Genomic DNA, 24,964 nt, shown 5'->3' with positions numbered 1-24,964 from the left:
CAATTAACAAAAGCATAAACATACAACCTTGTGCACTGTTTGATGCGAGTTTATACTCTCTCTTAAATGCTTGCCTGATGGGGCATCCTGCACATCTCTTTCCGGGGAGCTCCAATTTCGTACCCCCAACGGATACAATAACCCCGAGCTACCGACAAAAACATCAGATATAGCGAGCCGACTCAAAGCATGATGATCAGGCGGCTTGCTTCCCCTGCCTACTATACCACCTCCTAACCTTAATTCTACTGGGGTAAGCTGCTCATTGTGGGGTTAAGGTTGCAATGGAAACAGCCGAGGGACTTGATTGAAGCGCATCGGCCCCCAAACCGGCGGGGGATCGGCGTAATACCAGGAACCACACCACGACTGTTGGTCGTCTCGTTATTTATCCGTCGAATCCCCGCATTCATCACGCTTTGCGGTCAGAGAGCCCGAGCCTTGGCACTGTCATGTCTGCAAGGTTGGCGCAATTGAGCATTGAGAGGCGGAGTAACTGCCAGACTAAGACATGGTCACCGTTTAACCTGTCCATCATCGGGTCAAGATGTACCGAATGATGCTATAAATTAGGCAAGCTTCTCTGTCTCATGAGCCCCAGAATACTTGCCACTTGTTTCTCGTATTCCTCAATTGGTCCTCTACCTTTGTCAACATGGGTGTGAATATCTTGATCACGCTGGTCTTTGCCGCCTGCGCAAGTGCCAAGTGGATCGTTCCCGGCGCGAGATGGCTCGACACTGATGGCAACATCTTCAACGCTCATGCGGGAGGACTTTGTGTTGACCAGGAGAGCGGTAGATTCTACTGGTTTGGTGAACACAAGACCCAAGGCCAAGAGGAGGGTGGCGGTATCTCTGTCTACAGCTCCGATGATCTCGCCACGTGGACGTCGCACGGCCTCGCTTTGAGTATGTACCGGATGTTATTCCTGCTAACAACCGTTGTTAACAATCCTACAGAGCCCGTCGAGGACCATCCCTATATCTCCCCCCACAGCGTCATCCAACGCCCCAAGGTCTTGTACAGCAAAGAGACCGGCAAATATCATGTACGAGAAACCTACCGTCCGATCCATACCGTAAAAGGCTCCATTTACTAACACCATTAGATGTGGTGGCACGCCGATGACAGCAAATATAGCCTGCTCCTCCAGGGACTTGCTACTTCCGACAAGATCGCCGGACCATACAAGTTTGACCACGCTGCCGCCCCTCTCGGAAACTGGTCTCAAGATTTTGGCGCTTTTACCGATTATAAGACGGGAGAGTCGTATTCCCTCTACTCCAATGGCGATCGTGTCGAGGGTCGCGATGTTTACATCAGCAAGTTCAACAAAGACCTCACAGAGGTCGAGGAGGTCACCCACCGCTTCAACAAGTACGACTTTGAGGCGCCTACCATTATCCAGACCGACAAGAGCTACTGGACTCTGATGAGCCACAAGACTGGCTACCGTCCTAACAGTGAGTGCCAGAACTTTGAATGCACGTGCAGACACTCACCGTTTTAGATGTTGTGGCTATGCGAGCCGACAAACTCGAGGGCCCTTGGTCCCAACCCTTCTTCGTCGCTCCCGCCTACACTCGAACTTTCAGCACTCAATCTGGTTTTTCTTGGAGAATCAAGGGTACGAAGAAGACTACCTATCTTTACATGGCCGACCAGGTACATCCACACTTCATCGTCTTGGAGATCTGTTAACTGACTTGCTATAGTGGGATTTGCTGTCTCTCTGGGAGAGCCGTAATGTTTGGCTGCCCATCGAGATTGACGAGGACAACCGCAGCCTCCAGGTTGTGTGGCACGATATCTACGATCTCAACGTGTATGTAACAAGCAAGGTCTAAAAAATGCCTATGCTAACCACTTTACAGTAAAACCGGCGAGTGGAAGCCAGTCAAGGGAAAGACATATATCTCGAAGCAGGCAAAGCTGGCTGGAGATGCCCATCTCCAAGAAGCTGTAAGTTCCACTATGTTGCAAGAGACATGGAAGATGCTAATAGTTCGGTTCGTAGACCTTTGGAAGCGAGCATGTCATCGCAACAGGCATCTATGGTAACGATAGCACCGCCACTTTTACCGTGAATGGAGAGGGTCAAGACCAATGGGTATCCTTCTATCATCAGAGTTAGTGACATCTCTACTCTTTGTCTTAAATATCTCCCTAACAACATTCTTCTAGACATTGACGATATGGGCTTCGGCGACCAGCCCATGGGCGCACCCGATCGTATCAACGGCACCTGGCAGATCCGCCGCATCAGCAGCGTCGTCGTCAACGGTGAAACTGACAAGGTCCATACGCTCTATCAGAAGGACACCCACAAGGGAATCATCCTGTCCACTCCTCTTCTCCTTCCCCTCAAGAAGGGCAAGAACACCATCACTGTTGGAGGTCTGCACAACGGATTCGATTACAAGGGCGCGGATCTTGATCGCATTGTTGTTTATCCTCCCGAGAAGAAGAAGGGAAAGCGTAGCCATGCTCGCTGGTTCTAAATATAGACTGCATTGAAGCTAAAGATTCAAATCTAGTTGCGGCCAACTTGGTCATCTATTAGTCGCAAAATCTCGTCCGCAGCTGTAGCTCTTCCACCTCCGTTTCTTCCACAAAGCTCTGCCAGTGACCTTGCATTGGCTGTGTACTCGGCATTGTTGTCAAGAGCCACATCGATGAGCGCTTCTGTAAGCTCTGACTCGATCCATCGCGGACAACCTTTCTTGCTTCCCCATCGTCCAATACCCAAGACCTCGGCCTTGGAAGCAAAGTCATAGCAGTCGAACCAACAGGGAAGAACAACCTGAGGAACGCCAGAACTAAACAAGTCAGTATATGCAGTCACTCCTGGAAAGAGACACATACCACACAGCTTCGTTGTAAGAGTTAGCACCGCCGTGACTGACTGCACACACCACGTTTCCAGTCTCCAGAATCGAACTTGGCTCAGAAGCAACCCAGTTCACGATCCGGACCCGGTCCTTGTCTATCTCATCGCTCAGCACTGTGTGAACTGCCGAGCCAGGTCCAATGTCAAAGTCCCCGCTGCGCTCCAAGTCCTTCTTGAGTTTCCACAGAACTTGCAGTCCAGAAAGTTTCTGCTTCAAGGATGCTGTGTCGATGAGATTCTTGAGCGAACGCGCCATTTCTACAGCCTCGGTTTCGGATGTCAGACAGTGAGTGCCGAGGTTGATGTAAATGACAGGACCACGGCTCAGCCAAGCTGCCAGGTCGCTGTCGATATTCTCCAGCGGTCGAAGAATAGGTCCACATCCAAAGATCTTGTCCATATACGCCTTTGGAGGCCCCACCAGGTCTAGACAGGGAAAGTCGATCTCAGGACGGCCGCTAATGAGTATTCGATCAATACCGTCGAGACCAGTATGAAGCATGGACAAATTGTCAACGATCTCAAGTTGCGGAATGTTGGTAAGCTCTCGGACCTTGGCTGTCATTACTGGTTTGTGGTTGTCTCCTGCCATGATTACGATCAAGCGAAAGAGGAGATAGATGTTGAGAGGGACATAATACCATGGGACAGGCGTAGGAATTCCAGATCCCACAACAGACCATTTCCAGAACGGAGCGCCACGAGGCTCGATGTGGTGAACGTAGTCCTTCATGGAGTTGGGAGCAAAGATGGTCAAGGTAAACGCTTTCGAGACGCGACTCTTCATGTGCTTCCCTGCTGTGATACCCGGCGAGAAGATGGGATCGACAAGAACGATATCGGGTTCCAAGGTCTCGATGAGGGTGCAAATCTTGTTAAATATGGCCGCAAACTCCTCAGGCGTCCAGCACAGAAAAGCCCAAGTCGTGATGAACCGAATCGCTTGTGGTGCATGCCATAAGCCTGGCTTCAGTAGAGCCACCGAGAACATGTGTTTCGAAGGATCCTTGCTACTATTTAGACAGTTGAACATGGTGCGGCCAGGGAATGAGTGGAAGCTGAAAGGCAGTTGTTGCTCATCTTTCGCTAACGCCAGGTTGAGAGTCTTTTCGAGCTGTGGAAATGACGCGATGTGAAGCTCGACATTTGGATCTCGCTCCAGCAAAGCGTGAGATGCGGCAATAAAAATATTTGCCTGCCCAAGCTCACAATTTGTGAGCATAAGCACTTTGCGTCGAGCCATTGTAACGACACTGTTGGGAGTCAAATGCGATAATTGGGTATTGCGAAGGTCAGAAAGAGCGGAAATCAAAATAAGACGCGCGATAGGGACAGCTCTCTATTAATTCCCGCCTTTTCCATACCTGCGCTTGTCTCCGGGCCGGTGAGCTTCGCGTCTAGGGCTCTCAGCCACCGTCTACGGTCTAACTTGGAGCGTACTAAGTCGCATAGCCTGGCGGCAAGCAAGCCTTGATCCATATCGATTGGATCCACTTCAATGATCAATTTGCTCGGTTGATACGTGGATTGCAAGGAGTGAGACGAGCTATGCAAGGGAGTAAGCACTAGTCAAGCCAGGAGTGTCAGATGAAGAGGTTGGAAAGCCTGTGATCTTACTCATCTGCCCAGGCTGCTTGATACATTACTTTGGGATACATGGTGCGATAAAGGATGCACTAGGTGGATGATAGCACTAAGGACAAACCAGATGTCTTGTTTGAAGCATTCTAATCATTTACTCCCAATACGACTACATGTGGCATGATTTGGTGGCCTCCTTGTGAATATCGTGCCATTTGCGTCTTTCGTTCAATCTTGCCCTTTTTGATATTACTTGGTGTAGTTACATGTGTATCTAAGTGTGAAATAGTTCAAAGAGTGATATCCAAGGCTTGATCTACATGAGGCCAACACCCAAGCCCTGCGACACAAGCTTAATTATGGTCCAGCCCTGCGAAATTGCGGGGAAAGATGAGACATGATTCACTATTGCCAATACCATTGTTAAGATTTCCTTAATGATTCTGGCGCTCGCGTGAAGAATGATATATTCTCTAGTGCAGATATAAAAACCATTCATATTGCGGCCATAGAAATATCAAATTAGCTCAAGAGTCGCACTGGACTCTTTCCGCACCTTACACCTCATGCAAACGAAATGCGATTTCTTTTTATAGATAGTTATGTGCTTTCTTCTTTCTCTATCCGAACTTTTAATCTTTATAGACTATAACCCCCTCTAATTATTGTTAATCAAACTACTTCATCGACCCCTACGTCACAGTCTACAGAAAGACAGAAGAAAGCCCAGCGGCAATTGCTAAGAACAAAGGGCAAGAGATGTGCGAAGTAGGGTCATATAATAGATTCGGAAGAACAAAGCAGTTACACATGTACAATCAGCGCTCAATAGTAGTCGAGGGGAAATACTCCTTTGTTCTAGCTTTTTTGTTAACACAACTACTCATCTTTAACAATCAACGAGCCTGAACATCCCAAGGATAGACAGTTCTATCTGATCAGTTGATAACTTCATAAGACAACTATCGAACAACAGTACACAAGCAAAACCGCATCTGCATAACGACTTATATAAAATATGTCTCCCAAGTTTCCTCCGAGAAGGTCTTCCCATCATCTCCAAACAAGCCCATTTAACAGCTATTTCGATAACACTCACCTACATATCTCACAATGGCTCCGACTCCGCCTCCGCCCCCGCCTCCGGCCAAGAAGAGAGGCTTCTTTTCGCGCTGCTTTCCGTCTACCCTCTTGCTCGTTCTATTGGCACCCTCGCTGACTTGCATCTGGCTGTTCATCAATGACCTCTGGACCAAGATCTTCTTCACCCTCTTCACTCTTCGGTACGCTCGTCTTGTCGGTCATATCCTTGGCTCATGGATCTACAGACCTGCAGAGATAGTGCCCGACCCAGCCTTCAAACGGGAGGATGTCAGTGTTATTCTCCCTACTGTCGATCCTCAGGGACCAGACTTTCGAGAATGTGTCCTCAGCATCATGGCTAACCGGCCCGAAGCGATTTATGTCGTCACAGTTGGAGCTCAGCTCCGTGAACAGTGCAAAGCGGTAGTCGAGAGGCTAAGCAACGAAGCTAACTACAAGGGAGCTTACCTCGCAGCACTCCCCATCGCCAGCAAGCGTCGCCAGGTCGCCCATGCCGTGCCCAGAATCAAGACCGCCGTCACAGTTCTCGCTGATGACCACGTGTTCTGGCCGGAAACATTCCTTCCATCGGTTCTTGCACCTTTGAATGATGGCTCGGTTGGTATGGTGGCCACCAAGAAGCGTGTTCGCCGAACTACTCCAGGTAATTGGGGTTGGACCGACTTTGTCAACTTCATCGTCAACTTTATCGCCTGCAACTATCTTCAGCGTCACAACTGGGAGCTACGCGCTTCCAGTGGCATTGATGGCGGATTGTTCGTCATCTCTGGAAGAACAGCTGTATACAGGACAGAATTTCTCCGAGACGGCAACCTAATGGACAAGTTGTGCAGTGAAAAATTCTTCTTTGGACTCCTAGGAGGCACAGGACTTGGCCCCGACGACGACAACTTCCTGACCAGAGCGGCCATGAAGAAGGGTTGGCGAGTTTTCTTCCAAGATACCGAAGAAGCGACTATCGAGACAACTCTCGGTTTGTGTCCCAAGTTCAGCGACCAACTTTTGCGGTGGGCGAGAACCACATTCCGAAGCAATCCAGTGATGCTGAGGGACCCCAAATTTGTTGTCACATACGCGTGGAGCGCATTCATGGTATACTGGGCAGCTTTGGTAAACTTTGCTATCCTCTGGGACGCGGCACTGATCTTTTCGCTAATCAGCATTAAGAACGTGCAGCCTTATCAAATTGCCCTGGGTGCTGTCTGGATTGCATGGACAAAGGTGATCAAGATCCTCCCACACTTCTACAGGCACCCAGCTGATATTCTATTGGTCATCGTCCAAATTCTGTTTGCCTATATTCACAGTTTCTACAAGTTGTGGGCATTGCTCACATTCTGGGACTGTGGTTGGTCTGGGAGAAATCTTGCTGATGTCAATGGCAACCAGGGCGACACCTTGGACACATCATTTGTGTATCTGTGAGACTGAGGTGTAGCGACTAATCAGACTGATCTAGAGACAGGCCACCGATCCTAACAGGTGAGATCCCCTTTTCATCCTGATCAGTGTTGAAGTCTTCAATGTCATGGGTATGAGAGTCTTCGTTTTTGACCAACTGGGGTAAGCATTCATACATACTTTGTGTTTAATCTATTCTTTTTCTTACGTCTCGCATGTTTATCAACTACTGTTCCTTCCCTATAATTAGTGACTATCACCAAGACAAGGCAGGATTCTTGTAACTGAAGACCCACTGTGTTAATCGGGATACGACGCTATGATGTGTTTACAATGTGTTCTTTATTCTAGTTGAAGCCGGACCCTCGATAGCATAACTAAGCCAGAAAGCTGTGACTGAAGAGTACTTATCTGTGGTAGTTCAGCAATGCGTGACTTTTGTCCACCCCTCGAGTTCCCTATGCTTACCAGTCCTTGCAGGGAATTTCGGCTGCTATTCTATCAAGACAAGCGAGGGTCGAGGTGCGCTGGCAGATAAGCCCTAAATGCATTTGTTCCTTTCCAATGATGAGGAATGGCAAATTCAATGACAAAAACTGGTAAAAAAAACACCACTCTTACGTCTCTTTTATTCTAATTCGTGGAAAGGCAGCCGTTTATGCTTAGCAATGATTTCGACTTAAGGACCATGGATTGGACACATCAACCGCTATAAAAACCATGCCTAATTTCTGTCTCTCTTTCTTCTCAAAGTTAGGGTTGGAGAGTCTTTGTCATATGCCCTATAATGATTGTTCATTTTGCAATAACTATAACTACAATAGCCCGTCAGAAGCTCAATTTTTTCATTATATCCCCGTTTGGTACCGACAGAATCGTCTTCACCGGACATATAGGTGACAGCCTAGTTCTTGAAGTCTCCATTCGACAATTCATCCTCCAAATCATAGTACACTTGAAACTCGCAGTAACAGATCTCTGGGTCGCTCTCAACGTCAAAGTTGAAGTTGGCTTCCTGGTCTGTGATGAGAACTTTGGGGACGCCATTCGCAGCAGCAGCCTCGGCGAGAAGCTGCACACGGCATGTGTTTTCCATCGAGGTATACAGCCAAGCGGCCTCATCCACAGTCTGCCCAACGGTGAGAATGCCGTGGTTTCGTAGGATGCAGCCTTTTCCTCGGGGGCCTAGAGCCGCGGCGATGCGATCACCCTCTTCGCTTCCCAGTACCACTCCTCCGTAGCTGTTGTAAACGCTATGGGCATCTCCTCGGAATTTGCAGGCGTCTTGTGTCAGCATCTCGAGCCGACGACCAAAGACAGACCACGCCTTTCCATGGATGCTGTGAGAGTGGCAGATGGCATGTGTGTCAGGTCGAGCTTTGTGGACTGACGCATGGATGAGGAAACCAGCTGTGTTTGGGGGTCGAGAACGGTTTCCACCAATGACCTCGCCGTCAAGGTTGACAAGAATCATGTCGCTGACCTTGAGGAGTCCAAAATGACGGCCCAAAGGGTTCGTCCAGAAAGCGTTGGGAAACTCGGGGTCACGAACAGAAATGTGACCACTCATGCCTTCGACGTAGCCTTCTCGGTGCCAGTGACGAAAGGCGGCAGCCATATGCTCCAGCTGCCATTTCCGGTGTGATGCAAAGTCTGGGTGTGTTGGGATTCCTTTCAAGACAACATCGCCATGCGACATTGCTTGAAGTGGCGTCTTGTCCTTGAGTTCATTGCCATGAGCTGTGTGTGGAGTTTCTTGGGGCTGAATGCTAATGGTGCCGCTAGGGGCAGCCTTGGTGGTTGTCAGCGTTGTGGAAGACATTGTGGTGTGTGTTGATGATGGACGACCAGATCCGTTCTTCTGTTGCAGTTAGCACGCTTATATACTGCATGCCGGCTAAGTTTACCCCGCTTGTCAATTATGTGAAGTGCGCCCTCCAAGTATAGTTAACAGGTCAATGTCAATGTGCAGAACCGGGTGAGTTGGAGGAGAGGCTACTGGTGTTAGCGGCTGCATTATCAGTCTGTTAAGCGGGGAGACAGTGTTATGACCCTATCAAAGCACAGCTGCTGCTTCTTGGGCTTGGCAGTGATTACTTCCTTATCAGACATTCGGCAAGAGACCTCGCCTCGCCGTTGCTGACAATGAGGCTCCCAATTGCATACTGGGTGGCACCGGGCCTCAAAATCGGCCATCCCCGTCACATAAGGAACAACTCACGGGGATGACCGATCCCGAGACCCACCAAGCACCTTTCCTGGGCACTTGCATGTCCCGTCAAGACCTCAACCACATTTATTTTGGCTATCATCCGTCTTCAACAGCCAAAGAGCCGAGCCTTGCCAAATCGACTTGAAGACAGGGAAACTAAAATGAACATTCACCAGACCAAGTTTCCATGTGGGTGTGAAATATTGGCTTTCATACAACTATATACGGTCCTTGAACCTAAATATTAAACTATACTGACAAAACACATCCGGAGATGCGGGGGGAATAGCATCATAAGATACCCTCAAAGAGGTAGCCAGATCGTCCGTCTAATACTTGGCTCGGAGAGCCCTCTTCATACGCCTGGTGGCAGAGCTCACGCACTGCGAGTAGTAGTCGTTGTGGGCGACGCACGAGGTACCAGACGCGCACTGGGTAGGGCCAATGTAGTGGAGTCCGCCACACTGTCCCCATTGCGCAACCTCGCTGCCAGAGTCGGAGTCGGAGTTGTCAGAGCCAGTCTCAGCGGGGGCGCTTTCAACGGGAGCGGCTTCAGCAGGAGCAGTCTCGACAGGCGCGGTCTCAACAGGTGCAGCGGCTTCAGAAGTGGCGGCGGCAGCAGGGGCGTTCTCAGTCTTCTCTGCCTCCTCGACGGCGGGACTGCTCTCAGCAGTGGACGGTTCAGTGGCATCGGACTCGGTCTCATCAGTGCTGGAGGCGGTTCCAAGGTTGGCAGGGCCAGCTCCACCCTTGACAAGGCTGGAAACCTCGGAAGCAGCAACAGGCTCGACAAGGTACTCCTTCAGGTTGGACCAGGTCGACAGGGCGCCAGAACCAGAGAGAGATGGCCAGTCACCGCTGCTCGAGTCGACGCTGTTGATAGCACAAGCTCTGCCGAGGGATGACTCGCAGGAGCCGGCAGCGGACTCGTCGGGGACGTTGAAGAAGGTCGAAACGGAGGCGCCGCTCTCGGTGATGGGGGTGTTGACAGATTCGAATGCGTTACCCTCGATGAGAGCGGTGGCACCGTTGTAGCCGTCAAAGGCGTGTCCCTTCATGTTGCTGAACAAGTTGTTGGAGGCCTGGAAAGTGCAGGTAACGCCATCGGCGCCAAGCTTGGGAGCACGTCCAGAGACATCGTGGAAGTAGTTCTTGTCCAAGGTAACCTGGTCTCCCTCACCAATGAACATCATGGTCCAGTAGTGGTTGCCGTTGCAAGAAGCAGAAGTAGTGGTAACACCATCAAATTCGTTGTTGGAGAGTGTAAGGCGGGATCCATCGTAGTGAGAGACCACAAACATGCGGCCGACGAGAGAGAACTTGCAGTGGTCGACCCAGACACCATCGTTTCCACCCTGAAGGTCGAGGGCATCGCCACCCCAGACAATTCCGGGGTTGATGTCGGTGAACTCAATGCCCTGGATGATGACGTTGCTGGCACCCTTCTGGAGCGAGAGACCCTTGCCCTTGAGAACACCCTTACCGTTGGTACCGATGATACTCTTGTTGCTTCCAACGGGCAGAGCAGTGGTACCGGCGGTATCGTAGCTGATAGAGCTAACAGCAGTGTTGTCTGAGCCTCCACAAGAGAGATCTCCGAGGTAAAGCTGGCCACCATTGGAGGAGCTGCAGCTGATGCGATCACATCCCGCGCCAGTCGCAGTAGTTCCAGTAAAGTCGTACTCCTTGTCAATAACAATCACTCTCTCGGTATCGTCAGAGAGCCATTCAGCGAGCTGCTCGACAGAAGAAGGGATAGCAGCTGCTGCAGCACCACCACCGGTGACACCGCTTGCAAATCCATAGGCAGTTCCAACGATAGACTGGGCAGTTGCCACAGAGGCAGCAGCGAGAAGGACAGAGGCGACTTGGGCGAGCATTTTGAAAGGATAGAAATGGTCAAGAATAAAGCCAAAGGGTATTAACAAATGCACTGAGGCCTGCCCAAGTGCTGAATTATCGAGGATACTGAACAAAGAAACAAACGAATGTAGACTAAAGAGCAAAACACAAAGAATGAAGGTGCTTTGACCTAGGTATCCAAGGTTGACATCGCACCAAGTCTTATAATATCTTCGATTTTATGGTAATGGCAGGTATTGGAGGAAAATTGACTTTGCCAAGTAAATAGGCTTCTTAGTCTTCCCCACAGTTTCCCCTTAAAATCTCGTCCCGTTATCATGTTTCACGTGGCACAGGAACATGAAACACGGACCAAATACCTCGTTTGAAAGGCCAAGCCTTTATTCCGGTGAGAGTGCGCGTACTTTATCCTTAGTTACGCGCTTGTGTCACCACATCCAAGCCGCCGGGTGTTTCTGCCAAGCTCAATCGGCAAGGCTACTTCCGATTCTCTCAAGACTGGTCAGACGTCTGTACTACATTTAGCTTAGCCCCTGATCAAGGGCACCGCCACCATTGCCATAGGTCACCGCGTTCACCAGGGATGTAGTATTAAGGTCGGGGATGGTTTTTCGAACATTTCTCGAATGATCTACTTGATCGTTAGGCTGTATAAGATCAAGCTCTCCGCTAAGCTTGTCTCACAGCGGATAGATAAAGTTCTCGTTCTCCAAGTCAGTCAAGTCCAGCATTGCAACCTCAACCTTGACCTTGACCATCTGCCCATTCTCATCCAGCTGCTCGACATAGCCACTACCATCCTGGTCGCTGAGCTCGGCTAGCCTTTCTTTTCTGACCTTGTTTCTGCGGGCCAGGATGAAGTGGATGACCCACAGAATGACAGGCGTCCCAAACCAACTGACGACAATCATAGAGGCCCAAGCTCCGTAGTACCTGGGTCTGGCTGACGGGACCCAGATCTGGGGGGACACGAGATTTCCAGCGCTATATCCGATCATGAACATGACGTTCCTCGTCAGTTTCTTTGTATATCCGGCGGCAGAAGAGTTTGTCCATCCCAAAGCGATGATGTATGCAACACCATATGTGTGAGCCGCCAGGAACATGCAGGCGAGCAGGGATATGGTTCGATCCCAAGGTACAGTAACCATTCCGATACCACCAGCAATAGCTGGCAAGCACCAAAGGGTACAGTGCAGTGCAAAGTTACCGGGAAAGCGTCTCAGGGCAAACGCTGCGACGACGCAGTTGATGATACCAAAGCCGCCACCTGCAACCGCAACCAGAGTAGACTCGAGAGGTGTGACTCCGAGGGACGTGACGAGCAGGTTCTTCTGGCCGTAGGTAAGGTTATTGCAGTACATCAGGGTGAATGCCTGGAGTGCAAACAACCAAGATACCGGGTCTTTCATGGTTTCGATAAACTGCGAGCGCTTAAACTGCTTCTGCTCGATTGAGCTTTGCTGAGACTCGTGAACGCGTCGAACCACGTGCACCTTTTCTTCAAGCGTCAAGAACCTTGCTTCAGCAGGATTGTTGGGATAGTCAAACCAGACCCAGATGGAAAGCAAAAGGGTGATACCACCAGTGACGACGTGGAGTAGCTTCCAAGGGAGAACAGGTCCACTACTCCAAAGGAGGCCGTAGGCGACGAATCCAGCCACAATCGGGGCGCCTTGGCATGTGATCCACAGCACAGGCTGCAAGAAGGATTGTTCTTGGCGAACGAAGAACATGCCGATGGTGATTTCAATAGCAGGGACAACCACTCCTTCAGCAGCCCCTAGGGCCAGACGTAGCACGATGAGTCCTGCGTAGCGAGTTGCAACACAGTGGAGGAAGATGACGACGGCCCATGAAAAGATGATGCCAGCCACGAACTTGCCGAAGGGGAGTCGTTGCATGAGGTAATGTCCGGGCCATAGGAAGGCGAGGTAGCCTGTTAGGGTTAGGCACGCTCCTTTGTGGTTGGGTATCCAACCTACCAACGTAGAACATGGTGTTCAGGTTGTTATACTGAGCCTGAGAGATGCCCGTCTCTTCGAATAGGCCAAGGATGGCTGCATAACCCAGGGTGGACTTGTCAATCTACATGGCTCGTCAGTGACCATGTCGCAGTATTCCGGAGCAGGAAACGAACAAACAGCATAATGTTGATCATGGACAGCAAGCCCATCAGCCGCAGGTAAAGCTTCCTCTTGACTTTGGCTGCATGTTCAGGAGTAAGAGGAGTAACATTGTCCCCATGCTCCTCAATCAGGTGCAGGGTCACGTCGGCATACTTTTCAGTAACCGTCTTGCCGTTAAGCACCCGCTCGACCTTGGTCTGTGTCTGCGTTTCGTTACCCATGATGGCGATGGAGCATGAGATAAGAGTGCAGATCCAAAATGGCGATGAAACCCAGTTCTTATAGGATTCCATGCCAAGAACCATGGTCTGATGGATACGACACTGCTTACAGTCATGACAGCTACATAGCGAGCCAGATACATGGGAACCGCTGCACGTCTCGACCAACAGAGCAACGTGAAAATGACGACATGAACGCTATCTAGGCTTAATGAAACGCTTGAAAATAAGCTTGATTGAGATTTCGCCAGATTGGGAAGAATACGTCGGGAATGACGGGCGGAAGGATGGCCCCATGTCGCGATAACGCCATCGAGAATCCATTTTGCGCCATGCCAAATGGATCCTTTCTGCACGCGAGGACCCAGTCCGCTGGATCCTGCAAGAAGATTGATTGCGAATTATTGCCTTGGCTGGTCTATGCGTAATTCTTGGCACTCTAGTTTCCCTTTTCTGGTTCAGGGAATAACGGCATCTGACCGAGCTAGGTTCATATTTTGTGGCGTGGATGGTGGATCGCATGCGTAGCGCGATCGATAGAGTTATGGTTACCTTGGAAGAGCCTCACGATGGCATGAACACGTGGATGAGTGGTACGAGGTCCCTGGCTCGGTTGAGGTTAGTGAGGTTAGCCTCTGTAATTCGCTCATGCTCCGGCTGGGCCGGGCATTGTATGTACGAGTGGTCAGTCATGGTTTATGGTGGATGCTTGGCGGGAGACTATTGAAGGGACATTCCGAAATGCGGAGGAACTGTTTGATCTGTTCCAACAAGATGGGTTGCCCCGTGTTAACGGCAACGCATTGTGTGTAGTCAAGCCAGCATGGAAGGACAAGTCAGCTGAAATTGTCTAGTTTCATGATACAAGCAATTGTGTCCATAACCCTTTTCACTTCCTACTATGGCCATCTAGCAGTATCTCTGTTACTCTCGATCTTCTGGCTCAGTTCCCATCAAGGGCCGGGCGTTCGATTACTCTCAAGACAAGAAGTGAATCACGGTGAGCACACAGAGCTGGAGGATAGCACGGCAGCAACAGAATCGTGTTAAAAGAATAATTTGAATTTTACAACTAATAAAAAAGAACAGAGTCGCTCGTCTCAACCGGCTATTCCGACTTTTCTCTGGTGTTGAAGTGGTTACGACTTTGAGTGCCTTGAGTGTCGACCACACAACAAGGCAACCAGATGCACATCTTGAGCACAATCCAGAACCGCAGAAACCAAACAAATAATGAAACACTCCAGAAACAAAGCATTTTAGCCTAACGGTGGAGCACGTGGGACCGAGACGGACCCATCGAGTCAGTCTCTAATCAGCAACTTGGCCAGAAAATTTTCATGATAGCTTCAATTTAGGGCACCGGGCTTAGACCTATTTAAGGTAGCGCGCCCGCATTTCGCCCACTTTCTAGACCTACACAAATTTCTCCCCAACCTTTTCTGCTCTGAATCACCATCTCGGATCAAATTCAAAGACATCTCTAAAGTTAATCGACAAGATGAGCTCTTCTAGCGCCCTGCAGCCGCCGTCAAGCAGCTTACCACCCCTGTTCACCTTGACTAAACTCGCCGAGGCAGATGTCATTAACGCCCTGCACCAGTTGGCTGCCATCTACTGCCCCTTGTCATTTCCCTTTTCTCAGGAACTCAGCTCACAAGCAAAGCACGACATCACTCAACTGGACGTGGATTCCGGTTACACGTCTGGCAACGAAGACGAAGACACAAATAACTCAAAGCAGACCATCACCACACTCCGTGCGGATGCATTTGAGAGATCTTTCGTGGAACGCTGGTTAACGGGCTTCATTTCGCGTGCCGAGACCCTTTCCATCTTCAGTTCTGAAGAATCAAGCCAACGGGCTGTCGACCAGGCGGCGTACATCTTTGAGTCTCTGTTCACGCCGGCCGTGGACGAAGACGAACAAGACACATCATTTATGAGAAGCTTTTCTTTCGATACACAAATCCCAGGACAAGCCAAGGGAAAGATCAAAGTGCAACTCAACGACGAACTGGCGGGTACGACCGATACGGACTACCAAGACGTCGGACTGCAAAGTTGGGGAGCGTCGATAGTTTTCTCCGAAATCATGTGCGCTTCACCAGCTCGATTTGGACTTCAAAATATTCCTTCGACATCAGATACACGCATTATCGAGCTTGGAGCTGGCACAGGGCTTGTCAGCCTTGCTCTCGGAAAACTGCTCCCCTCCTTGGGCGTGAGGGACTCGAAGATAATTGCCACCGACTATCACCCTGCCGTCCTCGATAACCTGCAATCAAATATTGCACTCAACTACCCCAAAGATGGTTCTTCTTCGATCAGCGCCTTCCCTCTCGACTGGGCCAGCCCTTCACATGAACATCCATTCGATGTACCCGCCACAATGCTCCTGGCCACCGACGTAGTTTATGCACTCGAGCACGCACGCCTGCTGTGTCACTGCGCAACCCAAATTCTTGCAGAAGGCGGAACTTTCTGGATGCTCATCACGATCCGCTCCGAGGGCAAGTTTGCTGGCATCTTAAACACAGTCGAGGACGCCTTTGGAGCATCGGATCGACCTCGAGGCAAGTCAGGGCGTAGACTTGAGATTTTGGAGCACGAGAAGTTGGATAAACGTAGCGGCGTAGGGCGTGGGGATGAAAGCGGGTATGAACTATTTAGAATTGGCTGGTCATAGAGTGGGATTGAGTGGGAGGTTGACAGGAATACCCCCGATGGACTATAGAGGATAGATCATGTATAGATCCACCACAATTATATAAGACTCAAACTCGCATGCCTTACCATGTGACCAGATGTGCAGCATGGGAAAGGGACGTTTTCCATTATTGTCTCTATCAGATGGCATCTTTAATTCCCCCAATCGCTTCGGGGCTTCCTTGAAACCGGACAAACACAAAAATCAACAAGATACCAGTAAAATGTAAAGATGAATTGAATTATAATCATATGCCGCTGGGGATAATTCTAGTCGCTGAATGCTAAATATGGACAACGAAATCGCATCGTTTACACCCGTTCCACCTCCTACAAGTTGGCAACAATGTAGCCACTCAACGCCAGACCCAAGAAACCCCAGGTCCCAGTAAGCCTAGAGGCACCCGAGCAGTCGTCATCGTTGTTCTTGCTCTTGCTCTTGCTGCTCTGGCTGGTGGTGGTATCATCGTCGTCGCTGGTACTGGAACCACTGCCCGTCTTGGTGCCGGAGCTCGTGCCGTCGCTTGAATCCGAATCGCTAGAGCTGCTGCCAGAACTGCCGCTGGAGCCACTGCTTCCGCTAGAACCCGAGCTCGAATCTCCCCCAGAGCTGCCGTGGTGGACCTTGCGCTTGCAGAGCTTGGAGCTAGATCCCGCCGTTGGCGCAGCAGTAGCGGTCGTCTTCTTCTTCTTAATTGTCTTTTTCTTCTGGACTTCGAGAACGGTAATAGGCGTCATCCAAGCGGAGCTCTCGCTGGGAGCCAGTGTTGTGGTCGCTGCGTCACCCGATGATTGCGTCTTTGTCGCGCAGACAGCCGCAGTTCCCAATTCACAGTCGTAAGTGGTCGTGTTGAATGAGATGTCCACCATGGACTTTTCGTATGTGACAGTGATGCCGGTGAATTCGCCTCCGCACGTGTATGGCGACTTAAAGTTGGTTTGACAGGCGAGGAGGTATTCAGTCTTGGATTCCTCCTCAGTGATGATGGACGCGTAGATGTTTTTAACCGTACCAGTCTGACGGGGAGGAAGGAAAACAGTCTTGGTGGCTGTTTTTGTAGTCGAGCGACCAAGGGCGTCAGCCAGGAGAGGCGACGAGGCAAGAAGGCCCCAAAGCAGTGTTGATTGCATGGCTGCGGATGGTGTTGATGAGGTTGTCGAGCCTAGAGAGAAGCTAAAAACCGGGAGAAGCTGGGTATTTGTAAAATTTCCTCATCAAAGCGCAGGCAGATTGCTTCTTCCCTGCAGGGCTGGACCAGCCACGGAGTCAGCCTTACAGGGGTGTCTGATGGTGGGCGAATCACCCAGCCCCTGAGACATTGGCGATTTATGCTTGTTTACCTCTGGCACCGTGACACCGTGCTTACCGTGACACCACGTCAGAATTTAGCAGGGCCTACGGTTACTGTTCATGGTTATTCAGTGCGCCAAGTCCAATGACAGTTGACGGTAAATTCGTCACGTCCCGCTCCGTGACAGGGGTCACCCCTAAAGTCCCGTTAGTGTGAAGGATTCAGTGCCAGAGGGGATTTCTGTCACCGACCTGAAAGCTGAACCGTGTTTCCCAGCCAATAATATGCAATAATTGCCGATGGGCAAGCTGATCATTGCAACAATGGCCTGTCGTGACGTACAAGCGTTACCCCAAGCTTACACTTGACGAAATCGAGCATGTCAGATCCTCGCATTCTCGTACCGGTCTTGGAGCCATGACATCTTTTGGCGTCGGCCCTACCGGTATAGCCACAATGGTTCGGTCCATATGCTTGGCCAGGAGCCAAGTTTTGCCAAGCTTTTTCATCTCTATAACGAGTATCGCGGGCAACCGTAAAATGTCCAGGGTCTAGATGCCAAAGCTTGTCTCTCGGGGACCTAAAAACACGGGCCTCGTTCCACCAAGGTGCTGGCTGCGACATTTACCAGTAGCGGAACCCCACGGGAGAGCAGGAAATGAGCAAAATATGCCCCAAACCAGCGGATCGAGGTCAAGCGAGATTTGCACAGCCACCTTGGACAAATGTGCCACGTCTTTGCTGATCAGATCTTGGCCTGGTCTTGACCAATCATATTTCTTCCAAAGGAGCAAAAACTCCACTAACTCGGACTGGCATTGTGGCTGAATTCCAGCTCCCTCCTAGAACAAAATGCTTCTTCCATGGGTCCTGGTCAAAGACCCGCGAGACGGGGAATTCCACCCCGCCAAGAGCAGCTCGAAACAATTAAACGCCGATTTCCGACTCCCCTTGATATCGCTTAATGTATCCACTCTTGCTGCTTCTAGGCATATTCTTCGTCTTTTTCTAAACTCTATCATGATGCCCTGCGGATAGTTGCACATCATTGGTGATGTTGTTAAGCAATTACCCTGGAAGAACCGCACCAATGCACACATGGATTCCAGAGCATCTTGTGGCATGATCTGATTCCCCCAAATCTTTAGCGTTGCAGGGTCCGTTACATCGTAGTGAGGCTATACCAAAACGCCGAAGATAGGCGGCCTCTAGCCTACCCTGGACTGAAATGAGTAACCACCATGAGCAGCACCAAGACAAAAACACCATCTTGAGCGGTATTTGATTAGTGAAATTAAGTATTATCCTTAAAATTATTTTCTTTCAACTACTATGCATAACATTCTGCAAATGTCTGGGGAAGGCTGCCCTGGCTGGCAAAGAAATACCTCACATCTCCTGAATATCTCTTCCTTTATTATCTTGCGTGTCAAGGGCTATAACTGAAATCAGAACTCATTATGGTTGATGAGGCATGATAGACGCGACAGGCGTCAAGCGGAGAGGGATGTATCGGGCTCCATTCTTGGTCCAAGTCGCCCACAATCGCAGGAGAGGGACCTAGGTGATGCCTGTGATTTGCTCGGATGGGTAACTCATCGGGCTTCATCTCTTTCAACAGGGGTTCTACCAACGGCAGTTCCACAGCGTCTTGCTATTTGCTCTCTTTTCATGCCTTGTACCTACCCATACACCGACCCCCTTTCTGAATAGCTTCGCCTATCGGCTAACTCCTTTACCTCTGTTGTGGCATTTACCTCCTGTCCGTTGTTTCCTCCTCGCGTTCCCTCTTCCGACGCATCAGCCGTTCCAATCTTGATGCTGCATTAAATACACCCATGGTTGCAGCCCCACAACTCCTGCAGGTTGGATCCTTTCTGTATCTCTGAAGCGCACAAGCTTCGCAAAAGTAATGGCCACATTGGGTTACGATAGGGCGCTTGTAAGGCCCCTCGCAGATGGGACAGGAAAGGGGGACACTGTCCAGTGTCGTGTCGTCGTCTGCATTCCCGTTATCTTCACCCTTGTTGGTGGTGCTAGGGAGCTTCTTCTTTTTGTTGTGCACCTCCCACTCCCTGTCGAGCTGCCAGCCTTGCTGCGTGTCGCTTCGATCATGAAGGAATACGCAAGAATCTCCAAAGCCACACCAGCCCGTTTTCGCGTAGTCTTTGCACAAATCGCGAGCAAAGTCGGTGGTTGTGGTGATGCGCACGTTGGATGCGGCACGAGCTGGGCCCTTTGCCGTGGGCTGGTCGTACCAGTCTTTTCGCTTCGTTGCATCATTTGTGTCTGATAGCGGAATGTCACGGTTTGCTCGGAAGGCTGTAGGGCCGTGATCTTCACTCAGGGTGGTCTTGACATTTGTTGAGGTCGGGACAATACCCTTCTTACCGCGCTTGATCCGGGGTCCCTCTAACGTATCATGTTCGTCGCTTGAAGACGAGGAAGCATCTGGATTGTCACGCGCCGACGCTATTGTTGAGCTCGCTGGCCGTTTCCTGAAGCTCTCCTTTGCCCGTCGCCCTCTTTGTTTGAAGGTGATGGGTGCGGTCACTGTGGTTTCGGCCGGACCTGGGCTGACCAAGGCAGACATTTTCGTTTCTGAGGAGGGAAACACAGCCAGAGAGAGATCCTTTTGCCCAAGACTAGTAAGAGCTTCGTTGTGTGGTGACACCTGGGAGGTTGTGATTGAGTTGAGTGTGGCGGGTTAATGAGGCTTGGCATGGAATAACAAAGTGCATCAATCACGTGTCGAGTTCCTCTTATCTTTGCGATAAGATTGTTGAGTCAGCTTTCGTCACTCCCCGAGATGATTTTCCGGTCCGCCTCCAACTCCGCCTCCGTGCGGTCCCGGTCCCGGCTCCGGCTTTTAGTTTCCGCTGTAACCTTCACCGTCTGGAACAATGGCATCCAAAATTGAGTCAAGGCATGTTGCCGAAACTCTTCTCGCTCCACTCGGTCTGGAAGTCACTTCATGCCGCGAAATCCAGACATTGTGGGCTGGCTACGGCCACATCTGCGCCATCACGGTAAAGGCTGCAAACGAGACCGTTGCCGCTTCTGTGCGCCGTCTTTATAACGATTCAACCAATGGCAACACTTTCCGTCTGATCCTGAAACTCATATCTCCTCCTCCCGGTAAAAAGGACGAGGGTCATCTCCGAAAAGTCCTGAGCTATGACGTCGAACAGTACTTCTACGAGGAAATCACGCCCCATCTCGAAGATGATATTGCGGTAGCCCATTGCTTGACCTCAAGCAGACGCCCTAATGCCGATGGAAGCAAACTCCAAGGACTCACTGCAACTGTGCTCACCGACTTGCGCATCAAGTTTCCTGTTGCAGGCGAAAAGAGATCTGTTCTTAGTCCGCGCCAAGTTCAATCTGCGCTCGAGTGGCTTGCAAAGTTCCACAGTAGCTCCTGGAAATTCTTGCCTGCGAACCTGGAGCATTTTCTCCTCCCACCTTTTGAAGAGTCGAAGCGAAGAGAATCGCAAAAGGGTGGCGACAAGTTGTGGTTGAACGGAGGCTACACATATCTGGCAACTCGGCGAAGCGAGTATGCCTCTCTGGCCGAGGATGACTATTCGGAATGGACCGAAGCTTTCTGCGCCCCCTTTGAAGGCTCTGCCTTATCTACTGCCGAGGTGGTGGCCGAATTCCTCACGCCCCGTGGTCGACCTTTTGAGACGTTCATCCATGGCGACGTCAAGTCTGAAAACCTCTTCACCACCGAATCAGGCGATGACGTATGTTTCTTCGACTTCCAGTATGCGGGACTTGGTCTAGGCGTCTGCGATCTGGCCAAGCTGTTCACATGCTCTGTCCCCCTCAGCATGCTCACCGAACACGACGCGATTCCAGATGAACTGCCGATGGATAAAGGGGAGGAGGCGCTGCTACAGTTGTACCGCAAAACCTTGCTCAGTCGGCGATCTCCGGAAAAGAAACCCTTCAACTACGACTGGGAGGTTTTTGTCAAACACTGGGAGGCAGCTCTGGTTGATTGGTGTCGATTCCAGGCGTCATGGGGATTCTGGGGCAACACGGAATGGCTCGAAGCAAGAGTGAGAAGTATTCTCAAGGATGAATCCTGGAGGAAGTGGTTACGACAAGAAGTTTCTGATCGCAATGGAGCCTGATAGAATTTCTAGACGGAACGAAAGATAGAGATAAACGTGGATCGCTAGACAAGAATACAGCTTTCGAATATCCATGGATTTTTATGCATGGATTGTGACAAAGCAAGACTGGGCGGAAGGTAAAGGGAATGAAGATCAATGTTACTATATAATACAGAATTAGCAGTCGTTTGCTTTGCCCTGTCCGTTCTATGGTATGCCCGTCTAGTGTCTAATAACCCAATTCTATCCCAGCCAAACAGAGTCGTGTCAACTCAAGTTGTTGAAAATATCCATCACGTCTATACCCAATAAAAGATCACTTCCTCCCATCCATGAATCTTGAGGAGCAAAATAGAGAGCCGAGCTCATGGAGGCAATGTCCTGACTTGTCTCCAGAGTCGTGGGGGGCTAATCAACGATTAGCATGAGTGAGTAAGTGAAGCTTGGTAACTTACTAAAAGTACATCAGTCCCTTTATCAAGCTTACTCATAGTACGATCTGCTGATCCTGGGACTTCCGGCATTTCTAGCGAAGACATGCCATCACCGTGCGATCGCTGGGGGTGAAGCGAACCCCCAAGGTCAAGACCTTGTGATGTTGTCTCATTGACGTATTCTCTGGCGATGTAGGCAAACTCGGCAATGAGGGATCCAGGTAGAGAACCTTCGCTGGCAAATTCGATTCGACTAAAGTGACCGCCTGCGATGTCGAGAAGCGCAAGGTTGCTCCTTGTATCGGGATGCGTCGGATCGTTGATCACTTGGTCAAAGAGGACGAAAAGAGCACAGATCGGAATCCCGGCCAGAATCCTATGTCAAGTTAGCAGGGCTCGTGAATATGTAGCCGATTACAGACCACAATGGAGTAGAAGGTTCCACATCGACGTAGGTGATGATCTCTAGGATGGATCTCGACACAGCAATGAGATGCTCCCTTGAGAGATTCTTGTTCGATTCGCTTTGATCGCGTTCCCCGTTAACTTGAAGATAGCATCGCAATAGGATCAGCTTGAAACTGTAATAGAGGTAGTTGATCCAAATCACGGATGGACCTGTGACTGGTCGACGAAACAGGTGAGGTTGACAAGAAGGCCCTGGGCGGAGTCCTTCGGGGATGGAGAGCCTCCACTGCTCGAGATCTTCGAAGAGTTGACTAATGGTATTCGTGTAGTAGTCCAATCCCTTTTGACAAATCCCTGCACAGAACAGAGTGGTCATGGCCCGCGAAAGCAGCCGGGAATGCCGAGCAAATGTGAGGACCCAATTGAACGACCCAAACATGGATTCAGGGATATGCGGCATGGGCGTGATGATCTCGGCATCGACCAAAGTCTGCAATGTTATTAATGCAACAATCAAGCTGGCGGACTACTTACTGAGCTGCGGCCAAAGTGGAAACTAGACATCTTTTCGATGCAATACATGACCCAAAATATTCGATGAAAGGCTTTGGCCGATGGACCTTTGGCGATGGCTGGTCCAAGATCTTGAATCATTCTACCAGCTTGGGTCATGATCCTCTGTTCAATAGAGAGACACGAGATGCCCAAGGCATAGACGGCTGCGGTAGTGATGGCCTGGAGGGCTACTAGCGGATCATCGGACTTTTCCAAGTCAGGGATAAGAGGTAGGGCGACTGAGAAGAGCTTCCAGGCCTTGCCCTTTCCAGGCTCAAAGCTACCGCCACCAGTGTGCAAGCAACCTAGTGCAAGAACCAAGTGGTAGAGTGCTGAGAAAGCGGGTTCTTCGGCGAGGATGTTGGGTAGATTCGGAGAAGAGATCTTTGCCTCGAAGGACGCGCGATCCAGGTGTGGAAAGAGAGGATGAACACGCTCGTAATATGCTGAAAAAATGAGAATTGCGCATCAAAATGACACGAAACTTACCTGCAATGTGTCTGGCCGCTGATGCATTGTCCACGTAACCACTGTCTGGCGGGCTCGACATGACGGACTCTGTATCGGGCGATCTCACTCGATTCTTTAGGATGGTTGAAATCCTCCGAACAAGATCATTAACCTTGTGATTTCGCAGCTTCGTCGAGAGAGACTCGAGCCTGCTGTCGGAGAAGAAGGTGAGTCTGTACGTGCCACCTAGGGCTTTCATGTCAAAAACGGCCCATGTCGATCGATTCCTTAACCTACTAAAGAGGCCGTTGCCCTGATGGTTTTAGCGCAGGACTGGTTGAGCATCGCAGAGAAAGGGTTTGAAGTGAAATGGCAAGACAGCTCACAGTTGCAAGGAGTTTTCTTACCTTGAGAGTAATGCATTGCTCTTGACTTTGGTTGTTACCTGGAGGTGCTCCGAAGAGTACGCGGTCGATGAAAAGGTCTCCTTGCGCAACTTGCAGGGCGACCTTTTTCTCTGGAACGTGAAGGGCATGTTGTGTTTCCTAATCTATTAGCATCAGCTTGGTTAGATGTGTAGAGCTACTCACTTCGATTGCTGTCGATTCGAGCTTGGTCAAGACCCCGTCACTTGGAATCACTGGGTTGCTCAACAAGTCCTTGTTGACTGAAATAATGTCAATAGCATATCAGAAGAACGATTCATTTACTCACCATTCTTTCTCAATGGAACCTTTCTTCTGCCAAAGTGACAGGTGGCCCCTCGTTCCTAGACGTGTCAGCGATGCTACCCCAAGGACAACCACTACTCACCATGCAACTTCCGCAAGGGGGAGGATATCCTTGAAAAGATCTTAGTAAACTGCCGTCAGATCTCAAAGGGTACGTACCGGAGCAGCGGATCTTTCTCATCTTGCATTGGTCGCAGGCCTTGGACCTCTTGGGCCCGCGCAATCTCGTCTCGGATACGGGCGGAGTTTCGGGCATCGTGTAGCTTCCGCGGCATCTGCGCGTGAATTCAGCTTCGTCTGCATGAAAGACGGGAGGAGGGAAGTGAGCGGTGTCCGGAGTAGGAGCGGCGTTCTTTAAGGCCAAGCCAAAGTTTGCCTCTTGGAGAACGCCGTTTGGCGTCGGCGCCGACATTCCTAGATTGGTTTAGTTCACGGAGAAGCGGGTCTGTTATCTCGCAATTCCGCGCCACTTGCTAGGATCCTTTGTGGGTAGATCCCGTTTTTGGGGGTTGGAGGCATATGTCACGACGCCGTTGATGACGTCCCAGCTCAGGAGAAGAATTTGTTGTCTCGGGATTCTGCAAGAAGAAGCGCAGCAGTGAGATTTGAGCCGCATTTGTCATGGATATCCTGTTTATATGCTCTGAATCGTACCGAAGCTTCCGAAGGCCTCCCACCGATATCTAGTCAGGGCATGTAGATAAAAGCGTTCCCCCCAGGAGGTTTCTCTAGTATTGTGAGAATATCCAATCGGGGACTCTACAATTCAGACGATTCTTAATACTTTTCTTTCCGCGGCCTCTGCCGCCTGTTGTCTTGTATTCCACTCTTTTACCCCTGTCCCATTCTCCCTCCAC

At 50.3% G+C, this 24,964-nt stretch overlaps 11 protein-coding genes across 11 annotated transcripts; 4 read left to right on the top strand and 7 right to left on the bottom strand.

Annotated features, from left to right (window-relative positions):
* Positions 1 to 655: 655 nt before the first annotated feature.
* NECHADRAFT_85250 (glycoside hydrolase family 43) lies at positions 656 to 2,504 on the top strand (the record flags this gene model as incomplete). Its single annotated transcript, XM_003050633.1, has 8 exons — positions 656 to 911; positions 963 to 1,051; positions 1,112 to 1,466; positions 1,514 to 1,668; positions 1,719 to 1,828; positions 1,878 to 1,965; positions 2,021 to 2,132; positions 2,188 to 2,504. 8 exons carry the CDS (start codon positions 656 to 658, stop codon positions 2,502 to 2,504), a joined length of 1,482 nt encoding a protein of 493 aa, XP_003050679.1.
* On the bottom strand, positions 2,492 to 4,136 carry NECHADRAFT_123226 (uncharacterized protein; the record flags this gene model as incomplete). The annotated part of the gene is made up of 2 exons (XM_003050241.1): positions 2,492 to 2,822; positions 2,869 to 4,136. The coding sequence occupies 2 exons, from the start codon at positions 4,134 to 4,136 to the stop codon at positions 2,537 to 2,539; spliced, it is 1,554 nt and encodes a 517-aa protein (XP_003050287.1). The 3' UTR covers positions 2,492 to 2,536.
* Positions 4,137 to 5,587: 1,451 nt separating this feature from the next.
* Positions 5,588 to 7,003, top strand: NECHADRAFT_48936 (uncharacterized protein; the record flags this gene model as incomplete). The annotated part of the gene is made up of 1 exon (XM_003050632.1): positions 5,588 to 7,003. The coding sequence occupies one exon, from the start codon at positions 5,588 to 5,590 to the stop codon at positions 7,001 to 7,003; it is 1,416 nt and encodes a 471-aa protein (XP_003050678.1).
* Positions 7,004 to 7,883: 880 nt separating this feature from the next.
* Positions 7,884 to 9,143, bottom strand: NECHADRAFT_96484 (uncharacterized protein; the record flags this gene model as incomplete). The annotated part of the gene is made up of 2 exons (XM_003050240.1): positions 7,884 to 8,719; positions 9,104 to 9,143. 2 exons carry the CDS (start codon positions 9,141 to 9,143, stop codon positions 7,884 to 7,886), a joined length of 876 nt encoding a protein of 291 aa, XP_003050286.1.
* Positions 9,144 to 9,520: 377 nt separating this feature from the next.
* NECHADRAFT_106390 (uncharacterized protein) lies at positions 9,521 to 11,071 on the bottom strand (the record flags this gene model as incomplete). The annotated part of the gene is made up of 1 exon (XM_003050239.1): positions 9,521 to 11,071. The coding sequence occupies one exon, from the start codon at positions 11,069 to 11,071 to the stop codon at positions 9,521 to 9,523; it is 1,551 nt and encodes a 516-aa protein (XP_003050285.1).
* Positions 11,072 to 11,734: 663 nt separating this feature from the next.
* NECHADRAFT_96482 (uncharacterized protein) lies at positions 11,735 to 13,404 on the bottom strand (the record flags this gene model as incomplete). Its single annotated transcript, XM_003050238.1, has 4 exons — positions 11,735 to 12,680; positions 12,789 to 12,993; positions 13,040 to 13,142; positions 13,195 to 13,404. The coding sequence occupies 4 exons, from the start codon at positions 13,402 to 13,404 to the stop codon at positions 11,735 to 11,737; spliced, it is 1,464 nt and encodes a 487-aa protein (XP_003050284.1).
* Positions 13,405 to 14,905: 1,501 nt separating this feature from the next.
* On the top strand, positions 14,906 to 16,093 carry NECHADRAFT_48542 (uncharacterized protein; the record flags this gene model as incomplete). The annotated part of the gene is made up of 1 exon (XM_003050631.1): positions 14,906 to 16,093. The coding sequence occupies one exon, from the start codon at positions 14,906 to 14,908 to the stop codon at positions 16,091 to 16,093; it is 1,188 nt and encodes a 395-aa protein (XP_003050677.1).
* A 350-nt stretch (positions 16,094 to 16,443) lies between these two features.
* NECHADRAFT_85243 (uncharacterized protein) lies at positions 16,444 to 17,244 on the bottom strand (the record flags this gene model as incomplete). Its single annotated transcript, XM_003050237.1, has 1 exon — positions 16,444 to 17,244. The coding sequence occupies one exon, from the start codon at positions 17,242 to 17,244 to the stop codon at positions 16,444 to 16,446; it is 801 nt and encodes a 266-aa protein (XP_003050283.1).
* A 1,914-nt stretch (positions 17,245 to 19,158) lies between these two features.
* On the bottom strand, positions 19,159 to 19,998 carry NECHADRAFT_85242 (uncharacterized protein; the record flags this gene model as incomplete). The annotated part of the gene is made up of 1 exon (XM_003050236.1): positions 19,159 to 19,998. The coding sequence occupies one exon, from the start codon at positions 19,996 to 19,998 to the stop codon at positions 19,159 to 19,161; it is 840 nt and encodes a 279-aa protein (XP_003050282.1).
* A 310-nt stretch (positions 19,999 to 20,308) lies between these two features.
* Positions 20,309 to 21,547, top strand: NECHADRAFT_85241 (uncharacterized protein; the record flags this gene model as incomplete). Its single annotated transcript, XM_003050630.1, has 1 exon — positions 20,309 to 21,547. One exon carries the CDS (start codon positions 20,309 to 20,311, stop codon positions 21,545 to 21,547), a length of 1,239 nt encoding a protein of 412 aa, XP_003050676.1.
* Positions 21,548 to 21,980: 433 nt separating this feature from the next.
* On the bottom strand, positions 21,981 to 24,519 carry NECHADRAFT_85240 (uncharacterized protein; the record flags this gene model as incomplete). The annotated part of the gene is made up of 10 exons (XM_003050235.1): positions 21,981 to 21,983; positions 22,045 to 22,339; positions 22,386 to 22,861; positions 22,906 to 23,372; positions 23,416 to 23,689; positions 23,784 to 23,921; positions 23,967 to 24,043; positions 24,091 to 24,145; positions 24,190 to 24,218; positions 24,267 to 24,519. The coding sequence occupies 10 exons, from the start codon at positions 24,517 to 24,519 to the stop codon at positions 21,981 to 21,983; spliced, it is 2,067 nt and encodes a 688-aa protein (XP_003050281.1).
* Positions 24,520 to 24,964: the final 445 nt, after the last annotated feature.

The sequence above is a fragment of the Fusarium vanettenii genome (genome assembly GCF_000151355.1).
Source record: "Fusarium vanettenii 77-13-4 chromosome 9 genomic scaffold NECHAsca_6_chr9_2_0, whole genome shotgun sequence".
NCBI lineage: Eukaryota > Fungi > Ascomycota > Sordariomycetes > Hypocreales > Nectriaceae > Fusarium > Fusarium vanettenii.
Note: the sequence above shows the minus strand (reverse complement) of the source record. Positions and strands in the feature narration are given on the sequence as shown.